This window comes from Chiloscyllium plagiosum, chromosome 6 (genome assembly GCF_004010195.1).
Source record: "Chiloscyllium plagiosum isolate BGI_BamShark_2017 chromosome 6, ASM401019v2, whole genome shotgun sequence".
In the NCBI taxonomy this organism is placed as follows: domain Eukaryota; kingdom Metazoa; phylum Chordata; class Chondrichthyes; order Orectolobiformes; family Hemiscylliidae; genus Chiloscyllium; species Chiloscyllium plagiosum.
The window spans coordinates 53,184,715-53,202,453 of record NC_057715.1 but is presented as its reverse complement, the minus strand read 5'-3'; the positions used below and the strand labels follow the sequence as shown (position 1 = coordinate 53,202,453).

General features: G+C 38.7%; 2 protein-coding genes across 3 annotated transcripts in view; one reads left to right on the top strand and one right to left on the bottom strand.

The window, feature by feature from the left end:
- Positions 1-17,739, bottom strand: part of LOC122550582 (cysteine and histidine-rich domain-containing protein 1-like) — a 44,313-nt gene that overhangs the window by 16,371 nt on the left and 10,203 nt on the right. For both annotated transcript variants that reach the window (XM_043691540.1, XM_043691539.1), the window contains exons 3-8: positions 14,581-14,637; positions 7,166-7,314; positions 6,237-6,340; positions 3,811-3,869; positions 2,242-2,312; positions 295-400 (exon numbers count right to left, since the gene is read on the bottom strand). In XM_043691540.1, coding sequence (XP_043547475.1) covers positions 295-400; positions 2,242-2,312; positions 3,811-3,869; positions 6,237-6,340; positions 7,166-7,314; positions 14,581-14,637 — 546 coding nt within the window. The remainder of the gene's footprint in view (positions 1-294; positions 401-2,241; positions 2,313-3,810; positions 3,870-6,236; positions 6,341-7,165; positions 7,315-14,580; positions 14,638-17,739) is intronic.
- On the top strand, positions 15,225-17,712 carry LOC122550583 (cyclin-dependent kinase 9-like). Its single transcript, XM_043691541.1, has 3 exons — positions 15,225-15,373; positions 16,434-16,524; positions 17,191-17,712. The coding sequence occupies exons 1-3, from the start codon at positions 15,353-15,355 to the stop codon at positions 17,514-17,516; spliced, it is 438 nt and encodes a 145-aa protein (XP_043547476.1). The 5' UTR covers positions 15,225-15,352; the 3' UTR covers positions 17,517-17,712.

The window sequence follows — 17,739 nt, the reverse complement described above, 5'->3', positions numbered from 1 at the left end:
ATACATTTTTTGTCTTGTTAGTTCCCTCAGCACCTGCTGCATGCCCAGTCAAATAGCTGTGACCATTAGAACTTTCAGCCTGGTCAGTTGGGACAACACTGAATCACGATTTGTAATGGACTTTGATGTTCCTCAGCCAGAGTACATTCTGTGCCCTTGCCATCCTCATGAGTCTCACACTGTAATAGTGAGAAGATCTTTATATATTTTACTTTTATAGATAAAGCGATTTATAGTGCTGGATAAAGAAATGTTTCCAAGTGACACCAAGAGGAAAAAAACTGTTAGACTTACAGCAGTTGCTTTGGTCCACATATGCTTGCCTTGTGTACAGCCCCGTTGGGCCATGAAAGAACTGAAATCAGAAGTTTTTCTCTTACAGCAGCTCCAGTATTTCATCCTGGAGAAAAAAAATTAAACAAAAACATTTACTGAGGAACCTCGATTAACCGAATATCAATTATACGAATATCGGATTATCCGAAGGCGATCTCGAGGACCCGACTGAAACATTACATCAGAGGTGTTTCCAACACTGATCGCGCCTTTTTCTTTACAATGATTAAAAACGAACTCGGCTTACTGAAATACTGCCGAAAACATCAATGGGCACCCAGGCACTGTCTCCAAATGACTGACTGCCTACCCTCCCTAACTCTCTCTCCCCCCACACTTTCCCTGGAGTTCTACACAGGGGTGTACTCTAAACCCCCCCTTTCTCCAAATAATCTTTCCAACACTGGGCAAAGTTGGAACTTAAAAGGTTGTGCGCGCATGTACGATCTGGAGAAGCCGCCCCCTCCCCACCCCGCAAAAGACAGGTGCAGTCTTACTGCTGGTGTCCAGTCGAGCTGGCAGGGGTGGTGGGGTGTTTGTGGACTGGGTTGGTGGGTTGAACAGGGGCAGGGCTGGACGGATCTGGGGTCAGACGGGGGGTCGCGTGCAGTGTGCTGCTGCCTAATGTCCTGACCGGGGGGCAGACTGAGCAAAGGCTCGCTGTGGCACTCCCATTGCACGGAGTGTGTGTGTGTGTGTGTGTGTCAGTCAATGCTGCAGGTCCCTTACACACAAGTGTGTCTCTACTCAGAAACAAACCCCGAGACACAGAGGGAGTACGGCCGGCAGAGGGTGGAGAAAGGAAACTGAGCTTCAGAGGAGGGGCATTGAATCAATTAACCGAATAATCAATTATCTGAATGAAATACGGCCTGTCTCGATTTCAGATAATCAAGGTTCCTCTATAAAATGATTAATTGCATACCAGGAGCACAATTTCATCAGTCAAGAAAGAATGCAAAACATCAGTACAGTTACATATAATGTGAATCTGCCAGTTGCATAGGGCTGCTCACTCATTCAAACGAGACAGCTGTGGAGATTTTAAGCTACAGATCACCATACCACAGGTGACTGGTGAAGTTGAGAAGGCAGGACCTTCAAGGTGACCTCTGCCAGTACAGGAATTGAACCCAAGCTATTGCTGTCACTCTGCATCTCAAATCAGCTATCCATCCAAATGAGCTAACTAATCCTCGCAGTTACAGAATGCCAGTATGCAGTGTTTTCTAGTGAATTTGCACAAGATCCTTAACATCCATATATATTTTACTCATTCAAATCTTGAGCACCACTTACTCCACCAGCCCACGAAGCTATTTGTATCATTGAACTGATTTGTATGTTTACTGGCTATTTTAGTATGTAATATAATGATATTTATTTAAAAGTATTCATTTGAGCTCGAAGTGTGCATTGCTGGTAAAGCCTGCATTTATTATCCATCAACCCTACAAATGAGTTCCTGTACATTACAGTGGAATATATTATTACTGATGTAAAAAGTGTAAAAAAAAACTCACTGAAATAGACAAGATGATATACAAATATCTATATTCAAATATCTAGCTATACAAATAGATATTTAACAAAGAAAATGGAAAAAGTATAACAAAAACACTTATTTACCTATCTGAGGGAGATGCAGGAAAGCATTTCTGGACACACTGTACCTCCTGATTGCTGTACCGTAGGTTGTATAACATCCACAAGATCTTACACCTCGGTATATATGACAAGATAAAACTATCCCCCAAAATTTAAATTCTAATGAGGTTTCTGCGCTGTAACAATATAAGGTTTATGCTACTCCAGAAAATTCTTTGTTCTTTATCAGTCAAGGAGAAAAATTATAGTCCCTACATATTATTGTCTTGGAACGCAGCAAAGATAAACTATACATACCCTTCATGGAAAATGGGCACTCCTGAGTGATAAACACATACCTCTTCATTGCTGTCTGCATCTATAAACGTCTTCAATAGGTGTATAAGGGCAAAATTTAAAGATAAATCAGAAAAGATTGTAAATTGGGTTAGTAAGATAACTCAATATATTTGAAATCTTATTCTTCCGCACCGGTTTTGACTATTAGAATATTAGGTTTTCCAATAACAAAGACTAAACAGCAAATTAACAATGTAACGATTTGCACTTGAGTGTCGTAATTCAAAATTACATTTGTTATTTTGTTCCAGGACATTTCAAAAGCAATATATCTTAAATAAAATGTAAAACAGACACTGCTTTTTGGCTGGAACAATGTTGTTACAAATTCATCTATTCTTCTTCTAAATTATGATAGTAAAAGAAATCTTCAACAAAAATATCTTGAGTGTAAAAACAAGTGGATTGAAAGTGGCTGCAGACAGCTCCATGTTAAATATATTCTCTCCATAAAACTGAGAAATATTGTACACATTAAGTAAAATTAAAGATAATGAAGGATAGCTTTCTCCTCCTTCCCATTATCAATAAATATGACGAAAAACTAAAAGCTTTTAACTACAATCATTTGAGAAAGATGCTTTCCTCCATTAGAGTGCAACTAGCTCAACTATAATTTACTAGACACAGAGCATCATTTCTTCACATGGCATAAAGAATGGAGCAATTTTATTATTCAGTTATTTATTGTGCATTTATCAGTGATAAACAAGTTAATATAGTAGAAAATCTTGCTTGATTCAAACAGAACAAAAGGCATACTGCTTGAATAAATAATCTACATATGGCTTCTAAATGTATGCTTGGAATGTGCCTATCCTAAAGGTCAAACACCCTATTACTGTCTTTCAGAAAATCCCCAATGTCAAAACCAACAAATGTTTTGTATTACTATAGAACTACAGGAAATATTTTGATTTTTACAGCTGATCTTGCAGAAATAAAAAGTGATTCTCTATTAGAATGGAATCAATCCTCGTCCATAATAGGAAAGCTTATATCAGTGTACAATTTCTATCTGGTTTTATAAATTTCTGTAATGGAGAGAACGCAATTAAACTTGCTATGCCGCTTGTGTCCTCCCACCAAAACCAATACTGTAGCAAGTTAGTGTTGACTCTCCAGAAGATATTTTCTGACCAATTCCCAAATTATTTATGACTGCATGATTTTGAAGACTGAATTATATTTGCACACCATACCCTTTTTTTCTTTCCACCAACTGCATTGCTCATTTTCTGATGCCTATTTGCAGTACCAAAGAAGGCTAAGCATCTGATATGAAATCAAATCAGTTTTAGATATTTGTTAGGAAACAACAAATTCCTTTAGAGGATACAACTTATCATAGTCAGACAAACACATATATAGAAATTTAGCTGCTGTCTAGCTTAGTTAATAGGGACCTAGCCTCCTTTTATTATTTTCAAACACACTTTCTTGACTGCCCCCTTTTATCAAAAGAGGTGACATATTAAAAGAAAGTAAGTTATAACAATAGGGCTTAGCTCTTTTTCAATTGCTTACCTTGTTACAACCTGCATTTTTACATGTGGTCCCAACCTTTACTTCATTACTATCCTCTTCTATAAAAGACAGAATTTTTGCTTTTAGTAAACAACTATATAATATCAGGGAGTGTGTGGGGAAAGTTGCAAATTTTTAAATTCACATTGGCATTTCCAGACTGAGATTTTCAAAAACGCAACCACTCATACCTTTCATGTAAACATTAGACAATGAATTAGAACGAAGAAAATTTTCAGCCCAGGAGCAGGCCCTTCGGCCCTCCAAGCCTGAGCCGATGCAAATCTACTGTCTAAACCTATCGCGCAATTCCTAAGCATCTTTATCCCTCTGCTCTCCAACTCCTCATGCATTTGTCCAGATGCACCTTAAATGAATCTACCGTGCCTGCCTCTACTATCTCTGCTGGCAACGCATTCCAGGCACCTCCACCTTCTGTGTAAAGTACTTGCCGTGTGTATCCCCCTTAAACTTTTCACCTCTCACCTTGAACGCGTGACCTCTCATTATTGAATCCCTCACCCTGGGGAAAAAGCTTATTTCTATCCACCCTAGTTATACCCATTATAATTTTGTAGACCACAATCAGGTCCCCCCTCAATCTCTTCTGCTCTAATGGAAACAATCCTAACCTAATCAACCTCTCTTCATAGCTAGCACCTTCCATATCAGGCAACATCCTCGTAAACCTTCTCTGCATCCTCTCCAAAGCATCCACATTCTTTTGGTAATGTAGTGACCAGAACTGTACACAGAATTCTAAATGCGTCCGAACCAAAGTCTTATACAATTTTAACATGACCTGCCAGCTCTTATACTCAATATCCCATCCGATGAAGGCAAGCATACCATATGCCTTCTTGACCACTCTATCTACCTGTGCAGCCAGCTTCAGGGTACAATGGACCTGAACTCCCAGGTCTCTCTGCTCATCAACTTTTCACAACTCTTCCATTTACAGTATAGTTCGCTCTAGAATTAGACTTCCTAAAATACATCACCTCACATTTGCCTGGATTGAACTCCATCTGCCATTTCTCTGCCCAACTCTCCAGTCTATCTATATTCTCCTGTATTCTTTGACAGTCCCCTATGCTTTCTGCTACTCCACCAATCTTCGTGCCATCTGCAAACTTACTGATCAGACCAACAATACCCTCTTCCAGATCATTTATGTATATGACAAACATCAGTGGCCCCAGTACTGATCTCTGTAGAACACCACTGGTCACCTTTCTCCATTTCAAGAAATTCCCTTCAATTACTACTCCTTCCCAACCAGTTCTTTATTCATCTAGCTAGAACACACTGCACACCATGTGAATTCACTTTCTCCATTAGTTTAGCATGGGGAACCTTATCAAGCACCTTACTGAAGTCAGTGTATATGATATCTACAGCTTTCCTTCATCTATCAGCTTGGTCACTTCCTCAAAGGACTCTATTAGGTTGGTAAGGCACATTCTCCCCCCGCACAAAACCATGTTGCCAATCACTGATAAGTCCATTCCTTTCCAAATATAAATAGATTTTATCCCTCAGCACCTTCTCCAGCAATTCCCCACCAGTGACGTCAGACTCACTGGTCTGTAGTTACCTGGAATATCCCCACTACCCTTCTTGTACAGGCAGATAATATGAGCAACTCTCCAGTCCTCTAGCACTTCACCTATGTTTAAGGATACTACAAAGATATCTGTCCGGCCCCAGCTATTTCCTCTTCCTCCTCCCTCAGCATTCTAGATCCCATCCAGTCCTGGGGATTTGTCCACCTTAACATCCTTTAGCCTACCCAATACATCTTCCCTCCTTATGTCAACGTGATCCAGAGTAAACAAACTTCTAACTCTAATCTCAACATTCATCATGTCCCTCTCCTCAGTGAACACTGATGCAAAGTAATCTTTGAGAATTTCACCATTTTCTCATCTTTGACACACAGCTTTCTTTCTTATCCTTTAATGACCAACCCTTTCTCTAGATACCCTCTTGCTTCTTATATATGAATAAAAGGCTGATTAAATTAGATTAGATTCCCTACAGTGTGGAAACATGCCCTTCGGCCCAACAAGTCCACACCAACCCTCCGAAGAGTAACCCACCCAGACCCATTTCCCTCTGACTAATGCACCTAACACTATGGGCAATTTAGCATTGCCAATTCACCTGACCTGCACATCTTTGGACTTAATTCTGCTCGCTCAAAGAATTATAAATTAAAAATAAGAACTAGTTTATATGAGAATATTACCAGCAAATTATGTTTTTATGGAACAAATAAACTCTAATTAAATTCATTTTCTAAGATCTTTATCAGCATTAATCACAATTAAAAATCTTTAACTATCTACAGTACAATTAAAAACAAAACCATTAAGAATGTTTTTAAACTAAGTACTGCAGCTTGAATGTCCAAAACTATTCACCTTCCTTTCTGGGTCCATTGTCAGCAGTTAACTTGAGTTTTTCTAGTGCTTGCTTCAATGACGAAGAAACCTTTTGTTCCAATCTTACTAAAGGGGCATCTGGGCTATTAGGATAAAATAATATTCAAATCATTTTTTGGATTGTCACATATGTACATTTATTTTTTCTTTTAAAAATAGATTTGGTTCATCTGCCTCCATATCTACTTTTTTTCCAAAGCAAAACCCACAGCAAGCTTACGCAAGCATAAGTGCAACACTAAAGGACATTAAGACAGTGACCTGTCAAGATATAACAAGTTCAACCTACAGTTTCAAACGCAAGTCAAAAAAATTAAAAAATCTCCATTACTTATATTTACAGCCAGATCCTGATATAGATTGTGAGACCAAGATCAACAGAGATCGTTATCACAAGGATACAAGGAAAGCATATGGATGATTTCTTCTATTTTGAAAGCGGAGTAAATATCAATAATCCATTATAGATACAGATTAAAACAATTAGGAGTGAGCAACATCTAGCCATGTAGAAGTAAGGCAACTTTAGAGTGCATTAAGTCATTAAATTAGTTTAACTCCCAAAGTCCATTGACTCTGTATTTTACGTCAATTTGGAGAAATAAGAATATAAACTCCATGCCATATGCAATACATATTCACTCAATGTTTTACGATACAAGAAATTTTGGCACAGAATTTTCAGTTCATAGAAAGCAAAGACTTGTCCACGGAACGGATATTCATACAAAACATGTCTAATGTATTTTGAAAAAGAGCACAAACTAATGAATAAAACAAAACAGATCTCAATAACAGATTTCAAAACCTCCCAATGATTTGATCTTCAATCATGACTTTGAATAAAGGCACATTTCTCAAACTACAACAAACGTCTCACTTCTTTCTGTTTTATACACAAAGTTTACCTTGGCCTTACAATTGCTTCAACTGGTCTTCGGCTCTGCATAACATAATCATTACTCTTTGGTTTCAGCTCTGGTTCTGATGCGATCTTCACTTCAGGTTTGACAGGGTCAGGAGGTTTTTCATTGGAATGCTTTCCTTTAGTACAACCCTAAAAGAAAAATCAAAATAGAAATCTAGCTTTCAAGCATAAAATTTGGTTTCCTTCAAAATGTTAGCTCAGATTTTAAGTGACAAAGGGTTGGGGCTGCCCGATGAGAGGCAGCTAGTTTTATGGACTTCCCATATTATAACATTAATTTAATTGTATCTCAGTCTATAGGAAATCTTGAGCATCAAGGAAAACGGGAGTTATCTGATCAGCCATTCACACTAAAGAATACTCTGACGTGCAAGTTCATTTTTTTAATCATTTACAGAAAGCAAAATAAAGATTAGTTTATGCCAATGGAATTACACATTTCTTTGTTCCCTTTACACCAATGTATAACAAAAGTAGCTGTATGAAGTTTCAACATTATGAATCAGGCATTCCTATGAGAGTAGTAAGGCTTATGCATAGCAACTGACTATTATTTCTGAAGTCCACAACCTTCATGCAAAGTTGAGAATTCTCAAGTCTAGCTGCTGTCGAGTCCACTTCACCTATATGCTGTTTGTTTTGAGGGGCAGCATTCAAAGAATCTAGCAGTTGTGACAGTTCCCTGGATAGTGTGCATGACTTCAGGAATTGTTGTCTGCAGTTACAAATAAGTTCAACCGAGGAAATGAAGTTTCTTGTTGAGGAACCTGACTGAATGATGCAATGGAGCTCTGAATGCCACACGGTGCAGTCAACAGTGACTTGAAGAGAAACTAGAAGTTGCTAAGAGAAACCAGAAATTGCTGCAAATCTCAGCTTGGCTGCCTGGGTCCATGGTGACTGCACTAGCAATTGTTTTCCTTTAAAGGGCATCTGGAACCTCACAAAATGTATTTGTGGACTGCCAAATAGAAGATGCCAAACCAAGTCCCCAGTTCACCGCCGTAAGGTACCAGTAGCAAGGAAACTCAACTCTATTATGGTATTCAAACCTACAGTCATTGTGCTTCTTCCCAAGCTGAGTTGCATATCTGTCTGCATGTGGTGGCAGATACAATGACAGCTTCTCTAGCTATAAAAATCCTTCTCCACATTCCTGCATAGATTTGGAGGCTACAGGGACACCTATGTATGCCCTGTACACTGGATAACATAGGTGGAGGCCCTGGATCCCCTCTGTTTGCTCACCCACAGTTGCATTCCCCTAAGCTTCATGTCTCGAATTCTGCTGTCCTTGTTCTTTGCTTCTTCCCTTGTTTTCTTCCTTCATCTTTTGAAAGTTATCAATGACAGCTGTTGGATTTGGTGCTCCTTACAGCCAGTATGGAATTACTATTCCTCTCTGAAGAAAATGCAAGAATTGAGATGCACACTTTCCATTAGACAATCTTGTCAGAGTTGAAGTAACTCTAGGTCTTTATCAGGCTGGTCCTGTCTTCAGTGAAAGCTTACCCTGTTGCCATTTGTGCATGGAGAGGTGCAACCTCCACAACTGGTTCTGCTCTTTCCTGTTGTGACGATGTGTAAGATATTGTGATTTATCTGAACATTCTTTGCGGGCATTTGTCAAATAACGCAATGTAAATTTATTGGCCATTTATTACTCTTTGCAATGCAGTTTTTACTCATTGTAAAGTTCAGCCTGCTTAAGTTTCATCCCCAAGTTGTTAACACATACATGCACAGGCCAGAGAATGGTTCTCTACAGAAGAATGTGCATTAACTTCCCATACCCTTCCGATCCCAAACCTTTATCATCACCACTGGTGAATCACAGATCCCTACCTGAGAAGGGAAGATGAATGAATGGAAATAGTATAGAAATAGTTATTATATAGAAATAGTTAATGTGATTCAATGTGGCTGCAAGAATAAAAAAATCAAATTATCTAAATGGAGAGAAACTTCAAAATACTTTGGTGTAGTGGGGTTCTGGTTGTCCTTGTCATAGGTCACAGGAAGGAAGTTTTCAAGTTCAGCACTTAATAAAAAAGTAATTTTTCACGAAAAGAACAGAGTATAAAAGTAGGGAGTACTGAAGCAATTGCTCAAGGTATCGATGACGCTGCATCTGGAGTACTGTGGACAGTTTTGGCCATCAGCACTTGAGGAATTATGTAACTGCACCAGAGGTAGATCATTAGAATAATTCCAGAGATGAAAGGTTTGAGCAGTTTAGGCCTAAATTTGCCAGAGATTAGAAGGATGAGATCAAATTAAGGTACAGACAATGCTAAAGAGAATTGACAAAGTAGACATGGAGCGAACATTTCTCCTTGTGGGTCAATCTCAACAGGTCATAGTTTTAAAACTAAGAAGAATAATTTTTCACTCAAATCTATGGAATTCACTATTCCAGAGTGCAGTGGATGCCAGGATACAATAAATTTGAGATGGAATAGACAGATTATTAATTAGTAATGGGTTAAAGGCTTTGGGGAACAGGCAGGAAAATTCAGTTGAGGCCAAGGTGAGACCAACCATTATCATATTGAATGGTGGAGCAGGCTCTAGAGTTTGAATTGTCTCCGCTTGCTCCTGGTTCTTATATTTGCAATTTTTATGATATGGAGGTGCTAGTGTGGGACTGGATGTCAAAAATCAGAAGTCACACGACACCAAGTTTCTTTGCAATCACAAGCTTCACTTGATGAAGCAACAGTGTTCCGAAAGCTTATGATTTCAAAATGAATCTGTTGGATATAACCTGATGTCGTGTGACTTCTGACTATGCAATTTTTAGACCTTGATCATCTTTTATTTGTCGCGATTATTTAAGGTCACTTCAACAGCCTGAAGGAAGGGACGGCTCATGCAGTAGCCATTGGGACTTTTAGATCCGATAGCTTCTTTTGGATGTGCGCTAGCTGCACTAAGAGGTGCAAACAGATTTGGGTCCCCTTCCTTTTGCATTCTTAAAAACCTTCATTTAGAAAACAATTTGACAGAAGATAGTGGTCATTAACTTTGATTTTAATTCTTTCATCTCTCAAAGCATACTTCTCCTCTCCCCACCCCTACAGCCCCTCCCAAACTAACTTTTGATAGCCTTTTCATCTCTCTACCTTTCTTTAATCTCCTACTTTGTTCACTGACCCTTTTACCAGCTCCCTAAATATTCCTGCTTTTCTCTCAACTCCTCCCATTGAGATCCCCATACTTAACCTCATCCTCACAATTCCTCTCATTCAGTCACAGTGCTGTTCTTCCTCCTAACACACCAATTTACCCCATTGTGCTCCCTCCTCTCAACATCCAGCTCCTAAGCTTCTTTGCTTTCATGGCCCTATATGAATGTTACTTCTCCTCCTGCAGTAGAATTCATTCCCTCCGTTGCCTAGGATCCCTCCAATACCTCCCACAATCATAAACCTTATGTTCATTCCCTACCTTTTCACTCAACCCAACTCTCTACCCAACTTTTCAGTTAATTCTCTCTTTATGTTGGGCCCCGCTTGCCTGGCACAGTTAGGTTTACTGGAATCAGCCGGTGTGGGGCTGCTCACTTGGACAGGTATTGAAACTGCTCAGTCTTTAGTTAGAATTCTAAGTATTTGAGCAGAAGATGGCAGATTTTTCATGAACTAGTCACAAAGGATAGGCTTCACCTCTCATCACAAGTGGGTGCACAAGAAACGGCTTTCTGTCCTGGGGGTGCCAGGTTAGTGAAGATGTTTGTACTCATCAGAGCTTGAAGGAAGAAGTTGATGCTGCTGGGAACATGCCTGGTATATATAATTGGGTTTGTGAACAGACATGGCTGCTATTTCTGGCTAACCAAATTGTACTTTTGAGCAAAACTGGAGTGGGCTGAGTTGTTAATGCGAATTTATTATGTGCTAATGAATGCAAAAGAAGTTCCCAGCAATTATGGTTGGGGAAGCCAACCTGCCTGAAGAGGCTTGAGAAATTAACAGCAGATGTTTAATGCACAGTCAGGATACAAATTTTCCCAATCTGGTGCGAGGATTCTATGCAGTATCTGTGATTAGAAGAAAAGCTGTCTTGCCCATGCTGTCTATTCCTCTAATCATAATTCTGCAAATAGCTCCCCCTGTAAAGACAAATGATTAGTCCAAGAAATTGAGAGCAAATCTGGAGCTTGGTGAGAGGTAGTTAGGTGAATGGGGAGGAAGATATTTGTTTCCTTTTGTTTAGCTTTTCTACCATTCCTAACTGTAGGAACAGGTTCTTGCTCAACTCCGAGGAAAGGAGCTAATTTTGTGGTGAGTGTCTGGTCGATTCTGTTCTTAAGGTTAACACAGTATAAAATCAGGGAAGCTAATAAATTAATAAAAAAAGCAACATAAATAACCTACGGACCCCCAACCAATAACCACCAAGATCAAAGTATATAAAACATCATACTGGGTACCTGCGACAAAGAGATAGCAATAATTATGACTTCTTCAATCTTCGTATAAAGTAGAAAAATCAGGAGGGTGGCAGTAGCATGTTGAGGAGTTTATAGAAACTTTTAAGAGTTTCATAGAGCAGAAACTCTGTCCCTGGAAACAACTAGACAGCAGGTTACATTAGACTTGGTATTGTGTAATATGACAGGATTAATTTAAGACCTCAGAATAAAAGGTACCTGTACACAGCAGTTGTCACAATGATAGCAATAAAGTACTGGAGAAATAATAGCTAAAAATCCACCATTTTGCAAGTCTCCATTTTGTAATAACTTAATTTTTATAATGGCTAAGCTTGGTGACCATGGGAACGGAATAAGGAATGCACGAATTTTGGCAAAGGCTAGCATTTGTCTCTTTCTCATGACAGGTGCTAACAGGCTGACAGGTGTAACCATAGGTGTTAATCTATAACTGACGAAAATAATGCTACATAAATCGCTTTTGTTTAACTTATGTAAAACTATACTGAAAGCATTAATTATCTGGCGCATATGCAGTGATGCAAATAAAAGCACATCAGCAGCCTGTTTAACAATACTAAAATTTATTAATTATCTGATAACAACCTAATTAATAAAGAAACATTATATGGTAAGAAATAGAGAAAACAAGATGATAAAGGATATAAATAATGCTGTCCCTTTACTAAGATTTAGCAATCTTTTATTAGCATGTATGATTGATACTCTGGATTACTGCCTATTGATCACTCACTGGCTTAATTGCAAAAAAGTGTGTTTTGTTTGTAACTTGCACATGGTCCGTGAATTTCTGAGTTAACAATAGAATAACCAGATTCCAAAAGGAGAAGGTTCACTTGAAGACTAATATTTTACACTTGAGGGCAAATATGTGTACATAAAAAGCTGAGCTAGTGGAACTGGACAAGCATATGGACATACATGGAATAGTGTAGGTTAGATGGGCTTCAGATTGGTATGACAGGTCGGCGCAACATCAAGAGCCAAAGGGCCTGTACTGTGCTGTAATGTTCTATGTTCTATAAGTGAATTGGCATACATGGTGAGGTGCCAACACAGTGTTAATTTCACTAGACCCGTATGATGGTTTGGGCCTTTAAGAAGGATTTGTTCTGTGTTGGTTCTCATGCAGAAAGGTGTTGCCAGTGTGCCAGAATATCTGCTTCAAAAGCAGTGGATAAACAGCTTGGAGCTCCAAGTGTTTTTTTTCTTAAATTAGACAAAGGAAGCCTGAGTGGGTGGAATCAGGCTCACCCAGATTCAGGGTTTTAATTTTGCTTCCAGTTGAAGTCTGGGTTTTTGGCTGTTGAAGTTGCTAGATACAGCTCTGACTACTGCAGCTGGAAGTCTGAGTTCTTTCTCTGCTAATAGATTCATTATTTCAGTATTCCTTTCTTCTGGAATGGAGACTGCATGTGAGGAAATCTGTTTGCTGAATTTGCCTTTGCCAAAGGCTGCTTATGGAACTTTGCCACATTGGATTAATTGATGAGTGGTAAACTAAACTGAAATAATTAACAAAATAGTAAAGTTAAAATTATACTAATTCTTATTTTTGTTTATATTTTAATTGTGGTGTTAGAAATTGTGGTGTGCTTTGTTTAATATCTTCCATTGCCCTTTTTTTAAGTTACTAAGCCAACTTGATGTAATTTGACATATTATCCTGTGTCCTGTTGACTTTTACATTTTTTTGACTATACTGCCATATTGGACCTTGTCAAATGCCTTTCTCCAAATAGACACATCCACTGCACTAGCCTCACTGATACTCATTGCCTTCCTCAAAGAATTCAAATTTGTAAGGCATGATCTTCCCTTAACAGAACATGCTGAATATCTCTGTCTGATCCATGCCTTTTTAAGTGACAGTTTATCCAATCTCTCAGGATTTATTCTAACAGTTTGCCCATCATCGAAGAAAGACTATTTGACCTACAACTGTTTGGCATTTCAAAGTCAGAGTCACGCAGCATGGAAACAGACCTTTCCTGAAACAAAACTAATTACAGCAAAGTCACCTTTGATGAACAATATTACCTTAACCACCTTTACTTAGCCTCCTATCCTTCTTGAAAGTTTGATACCTTTCCTTTTTTTTAAAAAAAAATTCACTTGTGGGGCTTGGGAATCGCTGGCTGTCTAGCATTTATTGCCCATTCCCAGCTGCCCTGGATAGGGCAGGTCTGGTTGGAAGCTTTTCAGAGAGTTGGGGCAGACTTGATGGGCCTATCTGCACTGTAGAGGTTGTTTAATTACTGATAGACTTTGGGGAGTTAGGATGTAAGTTACTCACTGCAGGATCCCAAGCCTCTGACTTGCTCTTGTCATCACTATATATGACAAGTTCACTTGAGTTGTCTGACAATGGTAACCCCCATGATAGTAATTGTGGGGGTTTCTCATGAGGAAGATTTCAGAATTAAGCATTTAAAAAGTTATAGCTGCGCACTTAGAAAAAGCTGAAAGTAATTGGGAAGCGTCACATGGTTTTTGAGAAAGGAAAAAAATCACATTTAACCAAATTTACTGCTGAACTGTATTGCAGGGTGGACATTTACTGTGGAGAAAGGGAAGTCTATTGAATATAAAGCATCCAGTAGGTTTGAATTTTTTTTATTAGTGTTCCCAATGCAAGCTCTCAAGAATCAGGAGGAAAATAAATAAAAGCTATTAAATAAAATGCAATCAGGAGTTTATATCATATCAATTTACTTAGTTGTGCTAAGCTATAAACTGGGACCAGATTTCCTGTCAAAAATTGTATTCGCAACTTTTAGTTCCACTTGTTAGAAAATGAACACATCATCACAACAATATTTTGCCACACAAACATTTGTCAGTATCATACTTCAAAACTGTCACAAGTTCAAGAAGTAATTGACTTTAAATCAAGCTGCAAACCAGTATCTCAACTACACTTAATGTAATCTTACCGGAATATTCAAGAAATCTGAAAAATCTGTTGTGCGCCTCTTGCAGCAAGACCATCCCTAAAAAACAAATAAAAGCTTGTAAATTACATAATGAAGTATTTCTTACATTGTTATTATGTTAGATGTACCTTTTAAAATATTTCAGTAATTATCACTACTTTTTATATGACAATGGTAGATGCTGTGGTTCTGTTCGCCGAGTTGGAAGTTTTTGTTGCAAACGTTTCGTCCCCTGTCTAGGTGACATCCTCAGTGCTTGGGAGCCTCCTGTGAAGCGCTTCTGTGGTGTTTCCTCCGGCATTTATGGTGGCCTGTCCCTGCCGCTTCCGGTTGTCAGTTTCAGCTGTCCGCTGTAGTGGCCGGTATATTGGGTCCAGGTCGATGTGTTTGTTGATGGAGTTTGTGGATGAGTGCCATGCTTCTAGGAATTCCCTGGCTGTTCTTTGTTTCGCTAGCCCTATAATGGTAGTGTTGTCCCACTCAAATTCATGTTGCTTGTCGTGACAGGGGACGAAACGTTTGCAACAAAAACCTCCAGCTCGGCGAACAGAACCACAGCAAACATTAACTACTGGAATTTCTCTCCACAATTATAACTTTTTCTGCCCCAATTTCCTTACTGTGGAATCAGATTATAGGTTATATTTGTTCTGGTAGAGTCTGCTGGCTCCTGAGACCTTTGAACTGAAGATGCTATGATTGTTTTTACAGGGAGGTGTTTAAAGCACGCCATCGCCAGACAGGCAAAAAAGTGGCTTTGAAGAAAGTCCTGATGGAAAATGAAAAGGAAGGGGTACGTGGTGCTAAGTAAACTTGGATGTTAAGGATAGTTTTTCCATCTCTGGAGACCGAAAGATAAGTTGAGTAACAATGGTGTACCATTTGTCTACACCAAAATTTGTTGCTTTTTCCAGAAATGTGGCAGTTTCTTAAGATTCACTTTCTGTTCTCTGCAAGCTATGGCTCATGTAGATGCACAACCCCCAGGCATTGATTGCCACCACGTTTAACAATCACTCCCTTCACTAAGTGTATAATTGCTGTATTACATTCCACCTTCAAGATTCACTATTGCTTCTTCAACCATAGCTTCCAAATCTTTGATCCCTACTGCCGAGAAAATCACAGGTGCATGACAATGTCAACATCAGCCCCTTCCAAATTACTTATGATCTTAACTTGAAAGTGTATCACCAGTCTTTCATTATAATCCTGGAATTTCCTTCCTAACAGCACAGTGAATGTACCTATGCCACAATGATTGTGGTAGTCAACTGGGTGACACATTACCACCTTCTCCAGGGCAATTTGAAATGGATAATAAATGCTGGCCTAATCATTGATGCCAACATCCCAGCAAATAACTGCTTATATACAAGTGTCTAGCCAGTAGCCCTTTGCCAAAAGACAAAATTCCAATTCTTGACCTGCTAGAAATTTGTTTACAACTTTACAGGTCCCACAGGCATGCTTATTTCCTGCCATATCCAATGGATTCTGGGTGAGAATTTCAATTTGGGACCATTATGTTGTGTGTGGCCTATTTCAGCACCACACAGCCCTCTTTGTTATGCCACAGAGATTTTAGTTTATTATAAAACTCAGATGTTCTTTTTATTTGTGGTACATGAATTACTTTCCTATGGTTTGGTTTTCTTACCCTACTGAATTAGCATCTGGCCTTTCTTTTGTGTCATTTTGATTGTTTAGGTGAGACGGAAACCTTATTCTCATTCATAAAACTCCTTTCTCTGGTTGTAAATTAATTATTTGAGGTTATTAATTTTGTTATCTGTAAATGTGTTTATATGAGTTTATATACGCAAATAATATTTTATTAAATGTTCTTCCAGTTTCCCATCACAGCCCTGCGAGAGATAAAAATTCTACAACTGCTGAAACATGAAAATGTAGTGAATCTTATTGAGATCTGCCGCACTAAAGGTGAGTTTGTGTCTCCAGCTGCAAATAAGTCAGTGTATATCACCCTCAGAGAAGCCCAAGTCTAACCTGGTCTAGAGATGTGTAATAACACTCTGAGCAGGTTGTTTAGGAAGTATCCTTGTAAATATCGTAATTAGGAGAAAGTGAGGGCTGCAGATGCTGGAGATCAAAGTCCAAGAGTGTGGTGCTGGAAAAGCATAGCCGGTCAGCCAGCAACCGAGGAGCAGGAGAGTCGACGTTTAAGGGCGTAAGCCCTGATGAAAGACTTATGCCCGAAACGTCGACGCTCCTGCTCCTCAAATATTGTAATTAGACTGTTTTCAAATATTTCTTATTTGGTGTAATACAATTAGTATTTTAATTTCTTTTGTACATAATAAACTTTTATGTTCTTTTGTTAGAAGTATATTGGCAGACAGTTGTGAATATCGTTAGGCCACCATGGTGAACAAATAACAAAAATAAAACCTTTGGTCTATAAATTGAGGTTTCATTTTGGGAACAGTTGGGATCAGAACATCTCTCATAAGTTTTGAGTTTTCTCCCAGGTACTAATTGCTTTATTCACTCTGCTTGGCTTATAGGCTTTCCTGTTTCAGGTCAAACTAATGGGGTAGTGATGGTTATGGGTGACACTGATGCCATACTTCTGTTTAATCTTTGCAGCTACACAGTATAACCGCTACAAAGGCAGCATCTACTTGGTATTTGACTTCTGTGAGCATGACCTTGCTGGATTGCTCAGTAATGCTAATGTGAAGTTCACATTGGCAGAAATCAAGAAGGTAATGCAGATGTTGCTGAATGGACTCTACTACATTCATCGAAACAAGGTAAGCAAGGTAAAACTGAGCAACTTCAGTTGGTTTGAATTGTCTTTTGCTGGTTTGGTGCATTTTGGTAATCTCTCCATCTTGGCCATAGTTAAATGGTTAGCTGAACACTGTCAAGGTAAATGTTTTATCTTGTTTTGCTTGCATCTTATTACTTAAAAGGAATTTGAGTTCTCATAAATGGGGATTATTTTAAAACCAGAGTACTGCTTTCTAATACTGGCAATATAGACTATTCTGTACATTTTTAGATGTAAGGTACTTTGTGATATCCTGAGGCTGTGAATGGTGCTATACAAATGTAAGGTAGTCTTTTTTATAACTGTGACTGGCACCTTGTGGGCAAAATTATGAAAACATACTTCTGCGTCATTGCACCACA